Source organism: Mesocricetus auratus, unplaced genomic scaffold, assembly GCF_017639785.1.
Source record: "Mesocricetus auratus isolate SY011 unplaced genomic scaffold, BCM_Maur_2.0 Super-Scaffold_100004, whole genome shotgun sequence".
Lineage (NCBI taxonomy): Eukaryota > Metazoa > Chordata > Mammalia > Rodentia > Cricetidae > Mesocricetus > Mesocricetus auratus.
Window position 1 is genome coordinate 96,133,825 of NW_024429189.1, and position 12,060 is coordinate 96,145,884.

At 50.2% G+C, this 12,060-nt stretch overlaps 1 protein-coding gene across 4 annotated transcripts in view; it reads left to right on the top strand.

Annotated features, from left to right (window-relative positions):
- Positions 1-12,060, top strand: part of Sirpa (signal regulatory protein alpha) — a 41,496-nt gene that overhangs the window by 7,797 nt on the left and 21,639 nt on the right. For all 4 annotated transcript variants that reach the window (XM_013112341.3, XM_013112342.3, XM_040746277.1 and 1 more), the window contains one exon: positions 8,596-8,946. In XM_013112341.3, coding sequence (XP_012967795.1) covers positions 8,596-8,946 — 351 coding nt within the window. The remainder of the gene's footprint in view (positions 1-8,595; positions 8,947-12,060) is intronic.

Sequence of the window (12,060 nt, forward strand, 5' to 3'; positions counted from 1 at the left end):
ACTAATAGCTGAGCTGGAAAAGCTCTATGAAAGGAATCAGTGAGTCACATCAGCTTAGCTGGGGGAGAAATCCCACCCAGAGACCGTCTTCCGCTGGCTCGGCGCATGGTAACCACGGGGCATGATGTTGCTTTTAGTAAAGCCTTTAGCCTGGCCAGGAGAATGCACACATACCGGTGGCAGCCCAGGAATGTAGAAGCCTGAGCAGGAGCCCCCGCCCCCTCATCTTGAGAGAAGCACCAGCATAGGGTGGTGCCAGCTCTCAGGCTTGAGGGCTCCATGTAGCAACAGCTGTCGTCTTATGGGCTATCTAGTCTGTCCATTGCCCGAGGAGGGCATGCCGGGCAGCATGGTGCTTGCTTCAGAGCAAGTCAGGACTGGAAGCTGGGAGGCAGCCAATGGGTCCCTAACCTCCACCCTCACTTCCGGGTGGGAAGAAGGCTCTTAGGCTGCTGAGGCATCACTCCAGTGTCTGTGACAGTAATGACTTCAACCTCTCTCAGCTACTTCTGGTCCCCAGAGGTCCATTACAGTTCAAAGGGCATTCACAGTACACATATGTTTGCAGTTTTTGTGGTTGTTTTCCCCCCAGTCATTGAGCAAACACAGCCAGGCCACAAGCATTGCTTTGTCACCTTCAGGTTCTGTCTGATCTAGCTGCTCCCCATCAAGCCACTGTCCTGTGTGTGCTCTGCACGGTGGCTTTGTGTATGGTAGGGCAGAGAGACCCTGCAGCCCCTCCAGCTGAAGGGCATAGTCATCTGTTCTCTCCTGCTTTAAACACCAAGATACACGGGAGTCACTGCCTGCACTGCCTGCACTGAGCACTTCTCTCCTGCGTGCGGTGCTGAGCTCCTTAAGCGTGCTGGCCCCTTCCATCTGTGGCATAAACCTAATATCAACACCGTCCTCGTTTTTACAGCGACTTAGCGTGCTGCCTGGACTCTCATCGGGAGGAGGGTGAGAATCCAAACCAAAATATAACTTTTAGCAAATGCCAGGGGCTACTCTAAGCCTGAGGAATGAAACTGAGTCCCCGCCCTCAGAGTACATACAAGTCAGTCCAAGGCAGAGAATAGGAGGAACATGAAGAATATGACGTATGCTATGAACATGAACTGTGGTGTGTTAAGTAGCAGGTGGTACAGAGAAAAATCAATCCGAGCAAAGTGTGGAGAGTACCATTTCATGCAGGTGTCAGGGGAAGCCCCAGATAGGCCTATGTGAAGGAGCAAGCCATGTATGTAGAATGAGCAATGGACACATGGAATGGCACATGCCAAGGCTCTGGGGTGATCAGAGAATCTGGTATGGTTGCAAAAGAGTAAAGACATAGGGTCCTGGGGGGGCACTGTAGGGATCCTGGGACTCGGTGTAGTGGGGACCTCAGCAGAGAACAAAGGGGAGATGCCCTGATTCAAGCATAGAGGCTGTCTTGACTATGAGGGAGCATGGCTTGTGGGGAGATGAAATGGAGCCAGGGAGGCCACTGGGATGGAATGCAGGGAAGTGAAGGAGGGATAGGAAGATGGAGTCCATCCATAGCTTAGGATTTGAGCCAGCGGGATTTGCTAATGGGTGGAGTGTGCAGCCTGGGAGAGAGGGATGAGAAGCCATGTGGTTCTCTGCTCAGCTCTCCACTGCTGAACATGTGTTTTCAAGTATGAGCAGGACTGGATCCCTGCTTACAGATGAGGAAGCCGCTTTGCCAAGTCACCCCTCTGGGGACAAGACATGCAGGCCTCCAAACCCAAGCCAGAGCTCGGCACTGTCTTAGGAGTTTACAGCCTCACAGAGAGGCCGCCGGCGATATGGCACCATGCCCAGACAGTGGAAGCTCTTCCTGTTGACCAGGTCTCCTGTCTCTGACTCTGATGCTTCAGGGTGGGTGGTAGGACCTACTGCACCATCTGGGCATGTCTGCTCAGTGGTCTGCTTGGTGGTGCCAGCAGAAAGTCCAGGGATGGTCTTCCCCTCAAATGTGTATTGGAAGCCGTCCTCCAAAATTCTAGGTTGGCCCAGCTGCAGGCCAGCCCCGTCCCAGTTCGCTGCTGGGGTCCCAAAGCCTCTCTCTGGTCCCTGCCTGCAAGGCCCTTGCCTCACCCCTGTGTCTTCACTTGTATGGTTTCTCCTGGAACTCCTGCTTTTACCTCATTACTTCAAGACCTGGCTCAGAGGCCACCACCTTCGGGAGGTCTTCCTGGATTCAGCCCCTTGCCAAGACCCCCCCAAGTTTCTTTTTTTGTAATGTTTTAAATTTAAATTAAAAGCATGAATGTCTCACATGTCAATCCCAGCTTCCTCTCCCACCCTTCCTCCATTGTCCCTCCACCAGGCCTCCCAGCCCCCCACCCCATCCCCACATCATTCCCCCAGGGAGGGTGAGGCCCTCCTTGGGGGGGAATCTCCAAAGTCTGTCATTTCATCCAGGGCAGGACCTAGGCCCTTCCCCATGTGTCCAGGCTGAGAGAGCATCCCTCTATTTGGAATGGGCTCCCAAAGATCATTCATAAACCATGGTAAACACTGATCTACTACCCAAGGCCCCAGTGATTTCTCTGGCCTCCTCACTGGCACTACAGTCATGGAGTCTGGATCAATCCCCTGTTGGTCTCTCAGTCTGGGATTCAAGAGCTCCCCTTATCCGGTCAGCTGTCTTTGTGGTTTTCACCATTATGGTCTTAACCGCGCTCCTCATCACTTTTCCATCTCTGTCACTGGGTTCCAGGAGTTCAGTTCAGTGTTTAGCTGCCCCACGCTTCTTTTCATGACACTTATCAACTGATGTGTAGTCATTGCTTATCTTCTGGGTGCCCCCAGAGTAAGCTATTGAAGGATAAGACCCAACTTCCTCCTTTTCTTGTGGCATCTAGGACAGGCCCTGCCAGGGGAGGGAGCTTTGTGGGTGGGAATGGATGAATCATTTGGAGGAAAACCACTGACCAGCCACAGCTGTCAGAGAGCTAAGCTCTCAACTTGGGAACCACAGAGTCCATGCAACCGTACATTGGGGCCCCCTGTAGAATCCAACATCAGGGACTCTCAGGAGGTTAGTACAACCTCTCCAGGGCAGGTACCTAGGTTTGGCGCTATGCAGACTTTGCCCAGTAGGAGTCGATGGTACGGATGACAGTGCCCATCTTGCTCTTCCCTCCTCTGACAACACTCTGTGAAGAATCTCATTTCACAGCTTCATGTGAACCAGTATGTTCCCATCTGGCCACACCGGTAAACATGAGTACATGGGTGCACAGCATGTTCATAAATAGTGATCTCTATGTGCCTTCCTGCTCATATACAATACAGGTACATTCTTACCTGCACACGTGCCCACCTGCACACACACACACACACGCACTTCTGTGTGCATGCCATACATACATGCTTTTGCAGTTACCTTCCCCATGCACACATTCATTCACCCTTAGACATACCCCCACAGACAACCCACAGTCAGACAATCCCATGGTTCATACCACCATCCACTATTTACCCACTCATCCCACTCCCGTCTGAACACGCTCCAGTGGTGTACTCCAATATGTCTCTGCACACATACACCAAATTTTTGCATATGATAACCTGCTGTGTTTTTATCCAAAACCCTATATTCCCACCCAGTAAATGTGTGGGTGAGTGTGCTTTGCACACTTATGCATATACACACATACACCTGCCCTCAGTATATATGTACTCTTTTATGTACACTTAGCATGCTTGTGTTCACATATCGTCCCTGTGTGTGTATGTGTGGTGCTAGGCATTAAATTCAGGACTTCGCACGCTGTGAAGCACTCCATCCCACGCCCACCATTCATATCTCATTGTATGTACAAGTACTGGCACAGCGGGCGTTTCTACCCAGCTACCAAGTCACAACCAGAAGGAATGGACAATAGCACCGATGAAGTGTATATTGGTTGAGTTTGCATTGCAGAATATCTGAGAACAACATAAAAGAGAGGAAGAGTCATTTTAGCCAATGGTGTCAGAGAATTAGGTCCATGGTCACTTGGCAGAACATCATCCAGCGGGTATGTATGACTGAGGGACTGCTATTGGTAGACAGGAACAAAGGGATGCTGCCTCCTGACTGGCTCTATCTCCCCCCCCTCCTCCCCCCCTCCCGCCCCCGTCATTCCTTTGGAGTTCCTAGCCCATGGGGTAGTCCACCCACATCCAGGGCTAGTCCTGCTCCTCAGTGAATCCTGCCAGGAAATGTCCTCACAAACACATCTGGAGGTCTGCTTTCCAACTCTCTCAGTTGATTTTAAATCTAGTCAACAGTGGAGAAGGATGACTGTGACATGCCCGAGTGTAAGGGAGAAGCCACACTTGACAATGCCGAGGAAGGGGTGTCCTGCTGCTGTCTTTCGGGCTTCTTGGGACCTGGAGCTCTGGGCTGTTGCCATGGACTCCTCCAGGGATGAGGCTTTGGGGGGGTGGGGCTTGCACCCCAGGGCCACTGGGCCCCACCCTCCACCTTAGCTTCACTTCTGTGCTGATTTGGTTTTCTCATTAGAAAGAGCACAGTTTCTTTTTATTCACTTCTTATAAAACCGTTGTCATCTTTCTCCATCTTCGAAACTACACATGAATAATACAATATTACTGTCCTTTTTAAAAGTGAAGTATGTGTTTCTAAACCCACCAGTCAGTTCTCAGTCCACTTTACTGCAGAGGTTGGCAGCATTTAGCATACTGGTTAAGCATTTGACATTTTGGCCAGTAGACGGGAAAAACAGAATTTCAGGTGATGAGGCAGCGGTCTGTGGGGGTGGAGTAGAAGGTGTAATTAGAGTAGCTATCCTAGGGATTGGAGTTCTTCTGAATGTAGTCACTTACATGACTTCCTCAAAACCTGACTTCATAACTAGTGTGCCAGAGACAGCCACGTAGCCCTCAGTCCATGGGGATCCCATGATTCATCACTGCCTTCCACAGCAACAATCACACAGGGTAGTTACCCCTCCCTAGAAACGCACTCATGTTCTCCTCAGTATTTGCATCTTTCCCCAAAGTGTTAAACATTAGCTACACAAGGAAAGACTAATATATTCAATGTTGTACTTACTGTAAAGTGATAGGAAAGTGCGCCCCCACCGCCCTTTAATAATACTTTTTCCCTTGAAACTCAAGGTTTGGGATCAAACCAAATGTCACTTGATAGCCCTGATGGTCAGCATAATTTGTTGTGATTCTGTGCAGCCTTTCGGGGCTGTGGATTTAGCCATCAGATGGCTCCGCAGTGGCATCAGCAATCTCCTTTCCATGGTTATGTTATCCTCAAGTTCCCATTGCTCTCAGGAAGCCTAAGCAGATGCAGAGTGTCTGCACATGCCCTTAGTTTTCGGAAGGTGGGATTTTATGGTGCTTTAATCCACTTATTTTAACTACAGTTCATCAGAGTGTTGACAGCAGTGATCTTTGATAGTATTACATGAGGCTTTTCAAAAGATTTATTTTAGACTATGTATATGTGTGTATGTGAATGCAAGTCCCAGAAGGAGGCATCAGATCCTCCTGGAGTTACAGATGATTGTGAGCCTCCTTGTGGGCTCTGGGAACCAAATCCAGGTCCTCTGGGAGATCAGTACCTACTTAACCTCCGGGCGGTCTCTCTAGCCCCAATATTATTATTTAGATTTTAGACTTGTTTCTTTTAAATGCTTTACAAAAGTTGGTCTCCCCCCTTCTTCACTGTTGTTTGTTTCTGCATAGCCACTGTGTTACTTTAAACAGTGCCATGGAAAATGTTACATTATCACAGTTTGCTATGACTGCCTATAACTGACCTGTGGGATAAGCTGTCATCCACTTCCTCATCCCTGTCGTCTGCCCTTTGGGTTGATTCCCCACATTTTCAAGGTCTTTATGGGGAGAGCCACCAGTGTCTGTGATTGGGTCCTCAAGGAGGTGCCTAGCACCCAGTGATGAGCAGTAGCCATGCTGTCGCTGGTCCACCCCGCCAGTCCACCCTGCCGGACTGCTCCCCACCGCCACCAGCACTGTGTGGTACCCACAGGGACACCGTCAGGTTCAGCCTCTGGAATGGTTGTGCTGTCTGCCAGGAGGCCCAAAGCAGGAAATGGTTTCTTTGGCAATGTCAGCATGTTGACCCCAGGCCTGGCCCACGGGGGGGGTGAATTTTAACAAGCTCAGTTCCCAGAACAGAACCTGCAGAGCGAAAGAAAAGCAAATAAGCAAGCAAAAATAAAGAAAGAAAGAAAAGAAAACCCTGTTGGAAAATACACACAGAGATTAAAATAATGTTTGGCACTTACATCACACTTTTAAAATTCTTCAAACGCTTTAGAAACACTAGCTAATTAATTAAGCTGCCTAAATTTGCTTGCAGTTGGGTGAGATCTCCAGAGGAGCTAAAAAAGGAGGGGGGCTAAGGGGAGGAGCTAGCCCTCCCCAGCCCAGATTTTATTGTCACCTGCCTGGGGTGTGATTACAGGCCTCTGGCTGCACCACAAGAATAGCCCTGCTCCAACGTGTCAGCGCCCAATTCCCAGGTTCCTCCTGAGCAGCTCCCTCGTCAGCACTGACTCACAGCTCTGTGTTCTGTTGAGGATGAGGGTAATGATGACTGAGGGCCAGCCGGGGTCACCAGTGTTAGCTCTGCTCAGCCGAGGAAGGAAGAGGCTAGGGTTTTGCCAGGGTCACAGAGAAAATAAAACCTACTTTCTCAGCTCATCCGTGTCTTGCTTCAGCATAGATGTGTTTTGGGGACCCGGTCTCCCTAGTTGGGCTGCAAATCACAGAGATCCACTTGCCTCTTGAATCTGTTTCCATTGAGGACAGAGTATATACCAGGCAGGAGGCTAGACAGTATTTCCTAGTGGATCTATCATCCTGATGGTGAGGAAAATAACAGTCCACAGCAAATCAGAATTTATAAAGAATACAGCAATGTGATGAGAGGGTTTAGAACTAGAATTTAACCGGTAAGTATACAGCAGGAGCCTATGCATAACTCTGGAACGATCTTCATGACAAAGCAGAGGGTAGACACCATTTCCCTGCTTCTGTCTGATTGAATGGGAGTCCACTCATGAGTACCGAGCTGGCAAAGAGGACCTGTTCTCGCCCAGGCCTGTGTTTCATACCCGCAGTGGTTCCAGTTCAACCGGTCTCCCGTGGTTAACTGTAGACACACCGGAATGTTCATGGCTCCCTGCTATTGGCAGGAGCTGGTGATGTCATCGATGCCCTTGGGAGGCTTCCTGTCTCTTCAAGCCTGCTCCCTCCTTGTGTGCGTCACTTGCCTGGCCTCCAGCCCCACCTTCTAGGCTGGTCGATGCTGCTGGAGGCCCTGCTTTCTGTAGTTCTCATCTCTTCCCCTGTAGTGTGAGAATCAGACTCTGCTCCCACCCGCCATGAAAAGTGGGCCTCAAGGGGAGCCCTGGCTGGGGAAGAGGAGGAGGCGAGACCGTGAGCAACCGATGACAGGCCCATGCCAAGGCCCTGGCTACCGGCAGTGAGAGCAGAGCCCATCCATCCATGGAGCTCTCTTGCCTTGGGCTGCCTCGCCTGGCCAGTGCAGCAGTGCCAGGCCGTGGGCTCACACACGGTGTCTCTTTTACTGTGTCAGAAGGGCTCTGCCACAACCCTGTCTAATAGACAGGCCACATTAGAGACCAGTGTGAGGACTGAGTGTGAGACCAGTGTGAGACCAGTGTGAGGACTGAGGACCAAGATCACCTGACTCACTGTTCCTGTCTCGCCACTCGGCTGCCGTCATCCCCCCTCTCCCGTCCCCCTCCTGTCTTCCTCTCTGGGTCACCGTGTCTCTAATGTGTATGTGTCCGAACGCTCACGTTCTGCATCCACACATTCAGCAAGCCATCACTCAGGAAGGTAGTTGGGCCCTCACCTGCTTGGCGAGGGCTTTATCCACTGAGCCACCCCTCGGCCCCAGATGCTCACCGGCCTCAGCTTGTTTGTCTCTGTCGGAAGTTCATCAAGATGGGCTCGTGGTAAACATCTTAGAGATGAGGAAATGAAGGCTAGGGACCATAAAAAGTCCAAGCTGAAGCCACACTCTCATCCCTGCAGCTCTTGGCAGTGGGTGAGCACCTCGGCCTTCTCTGTCAACCTACTGAGGGCTCTCGGTGACGCAGCTGCGAGCTACTGAGCCCCTCCCAGGGCCTGAGTTCTCAGATCTCCCACCACCAGACTGCTGAGAGCACTGCTCTGCCAGGGCTTGCTTTCAAACACAGGATCTGCCTCTTTGAAAAGCACCACCCATACCAAGGTCTCCTACTTCTGCATCTCTGCCGAGTTTGTTCCCTCTGTGGGGAATCCAGGCTCCCATTCTAACTGGCAAATTTAGATTTGAATTCCAGAGTCCAGCTCAGACATGACACTTCCACAAAGGCCTTGGCCACCCTGCTGCACTAAGCTATGTGACTTAGCACTCTGCGTCGTAGTTTTCTTATTACAATCTGGGGTTACAGGCCCACATTAAACATGATAATGCATGCAGTGTGCTGAACTCAACACCATTGTGTGTCCCCATTCAGTGAAAATCACTGATGAACTTGCAGGCTCCTTAAGGTGAGTCATAGCTGCCATCTGTCTTTTCAGGAGCCACAACCAAGGAACTGAAGGTGATTCAGCCTAATACATCAGTGTCTGTTGCTGCTGGGGATCTGGCCATTCTGAACTGCACTGTGACCTCCCTGTTGCCCGTGGGACCCATTAAGTGGTTCAGAGGAACCGGGCAAAGCCGACATGTAATCTACAGTTTCACAGGAGAAAAGTTTCCTCGAATTACAAATCTTACAGATACTTCCAAGAGAAACAATTTGGACTTTACCATCCAAATCAGCAATGTCACCCCAGGAGACGCTGGCACCTACTACTGTGTGAAGCTCCTTAGGGCAGAAGCTGACAAGGAACTTCAGTCTGGAAGGGGAACAGTGCTCAATGTGCTTGGTGAGTAAGTAAGCCCGTGCCTTCTTCATCCCCTGGTGTGTAACAACAGGTCAGAGAATAGCATCCCCTATCCTGTGAGTGTGGCTCATAGCAGGCGCAGTGGGAAAGCATGATCTGACCTCACCTTTGGGAGATCAGGGAAGCCAAAGCCAGTGGTTTGCACAAGGCTCCAGTGCCAGCAAGTAAGAGGACACCTGCACCCTCATCCACCCGCCCCACGGCCATGGGTTAGGCTACCAGTGAGTGCCAGAGTGTAGGCCATAATGCAGATCCCGGCCAGGTTCCTTGCTGCCCAGGCACTAAGCATCTCCACAGGTGAGCCAAGAACATGGAGGTGCTGAGGAAATGCTGAGTCTTGAGGAAATGCATCACTTTCACAGAGATTCAGATGCTTCTTCCACTTACAACCTGAGGTCTGTTAGTGATAGGAAAACCTTTCCCAAATGTCATTCAGGTCCTTACTCTGTATCATGACACAAAGGGCCATTGTGTAAACGTCTGCATTTTGCTCCAGCATCTAGAAATTCCACATTTTATTGTAGCCTTCTGTTGGTAGAATGATCAGTTCTTCCCAGCTGTGGACTTTGAAAACAGTATTGCCCTGGATGGCTCAACCGTGTCCAGGGCCAAGATACCCACTGCAAGAGGCCTTCTGCATCACATAGTGTGTTCCTTTTAATTTATGTGGATGTTGCCAGTTTTCCCTCCAGGTAGCAGCCAACTCTCCTCGCCATCCACCCCTGCACAAAAGCAGGCAGGTAGCTTGTCCTGACTTTGTAAGTATGACAGAGACACTGAGTTCCCAGGTAGTGCCTGGCACCTACAACTAAAACGCAGCTTCCTGCCTCATGCCATACCCTCATTGTAGCATTTTATCCTTAAACCAGAGCTGTGGGTGTCCACCTTTCCAGGGTGTGTTAGGACACTGGCCCCTTAGGAAGCCACAAGGAACTGCCAAGACCTTGCAGTTAGAGCAAGGCTTGGCTTCTATCAAGTCCTCAGTTTCCCTTTCTGTAGATACCACCAGTAGTGACCCCCATTCTGGGTTCTATGAGCACCAAGATGTTAGCAAAGCCCTATATGGAGCTCCAGGGTCATTACTGGGTATCAGCAGCACAGTGACCGGAAGGACAGGGGACAGACAGAGTCTAACTGTCTGGAACCATATTCCAGATAAACCACTCCCTTGCCTGTGTCCTGGACAAACCCCTCCACACAGCACCTTAGTGGCCTCATCTGTCCATAGCACTATCATAGAGTGTGTGGTCAGGACTGAAGCAGTGACATCATATCAAACACACAGAGCAGTGCCTGGCTTGAAGGAAATATCCCACCAGTGGGAAATGTGTTGAGCTGTATCCATGTGACCTTGGGTGGGCCACTTTCCTTTCCCAGGCCTCAAGTGTTGGTGGGGTTGGGATGAGTTGGTGGCTTTCCATCTGTCTGCTTGTATGACTCATCTACGAAACGGGGTGGGGGGAGACACCATGTATTTCATATCCACCCTAGAAATTCTGCTGTAATTGGCTTGACATGGATCTGAAGAGTGTGTGTGTGTGTGTGTGTATGTGTGTGTGAGTGTGTGAGTGTGTGTGAGAGTTTGTATGTGTGTATGTGTGTATATGTATGTATGTGTGAGTGTGTGTGTCTCTGTATGTGTGTGAGTGTGTGTGTATATGTATGTATGTGTGAGTGTGTGTATGTATATGTATTGTGAGAGTGTATGTGTGTGTATATGTGTGTGAGTGTGTATGTGTGTTTGTGTGTCTGTATGTGTGTGAGTCTGTGTGTGTGTGTGAGAGAGAGAGTGTGTGTGTGTATGTGTGTGTGTGTGTGTATTGTCACACCCACTTGTGCATGAACGGAGGACTGAGGAGAAAGTTTAGAGTCCTGTTATGTTGCTCCCTGCCTCACTCCCTTGTGACTGAGTCTCTCATTGATCCTGAGCTACGTTGGTGGCCAGCAGACCCCAGTGCTCCTTCGGCATCCTCACCACTCCTACAGCACTGGGGTTATAGGCATAAACCATCATGTCCAGCCTTTTTATCTAAAAAATAGTTTTCATTTTACATACCAACCCAAGTTCCCCTTCCTTCCCCTTCTCTTGCCTCCCCTTCCAACCTGCCCCATCCACTCCTCAGAGGGGTTAGACCTTTCTTGGGTAGTCAACAAAGTCTGCCATGCCAAGTTGAGGCAGATGTCCAGATTTTTTAAACATGGATTCTAGGGCTGGAGAGATGGCTCAGAGGTTAAGAGCACTGGCTGTTCTTCCAGAGGTCCTGAGTTCAATTCCCAGAAACCACATGGTGGCTCACAACCATCTATGATGAGACCTGGTGCCCTCTTCTGGCATTCAGGTATGCATTCAGGCAGACCACTGTATACGCAATAAATAAATATTTTTTAAAAATGTGGTTTCTAGCCGGGCGTTGGTGGCACACGCCTTTAATCCCAGCACTCGGGAGGCAGAGGCAGGCAGATCTCTGTGAGTTCGAGACCAGCCTGGTCTACAGAGCTAGTTCCAGGACAGCCTCCAAAACAATACAGAGAAACCCTGTCTCGAAAAACCAAAACAACAAAAAAAATATGGTTTCTAAGGATTTGAACTCAGGTCCTCATATTTGCTCAGCAAGTGTCTTACCTTCAGATCCACTTCTGCTGCCTGCATCTGAAGTCTCTCACCACAGCCAGGCTGAGATACATGTCCTGAAACCACAGGAGAGATGCTATGGCTTTTATTTTTCCCCTGGCTAAGCTGGTCCCCCATGGAGACAAAGCTCAGAAAGCTTTACTCCTCAGATGAGCATGTGCTCTCTGGGTCCCGGTGATGAGCAGGGACATGTCTAGGGGCTGCCCCCAGAGGACTGGAGATGCATCCCACACATCCCTGCCCTCTGCTCATACCCCTAGGAGAGGGACCCTCCTGACTCTACACATCTGTGTCAACACAGACCCTCCCTGCCTCGATGACCCCCAGTTATCACAGAGTCTTTTTCGGTGCTCCAACCTTTCTAAATGGCTTATCCGGATGATACACCCATGACCCCAATGGGGTTTTGAAGCTGCTGGCCTACCTCAAGCCCTAGGGGATTACTACAGAAGAGGAAAGAGCTA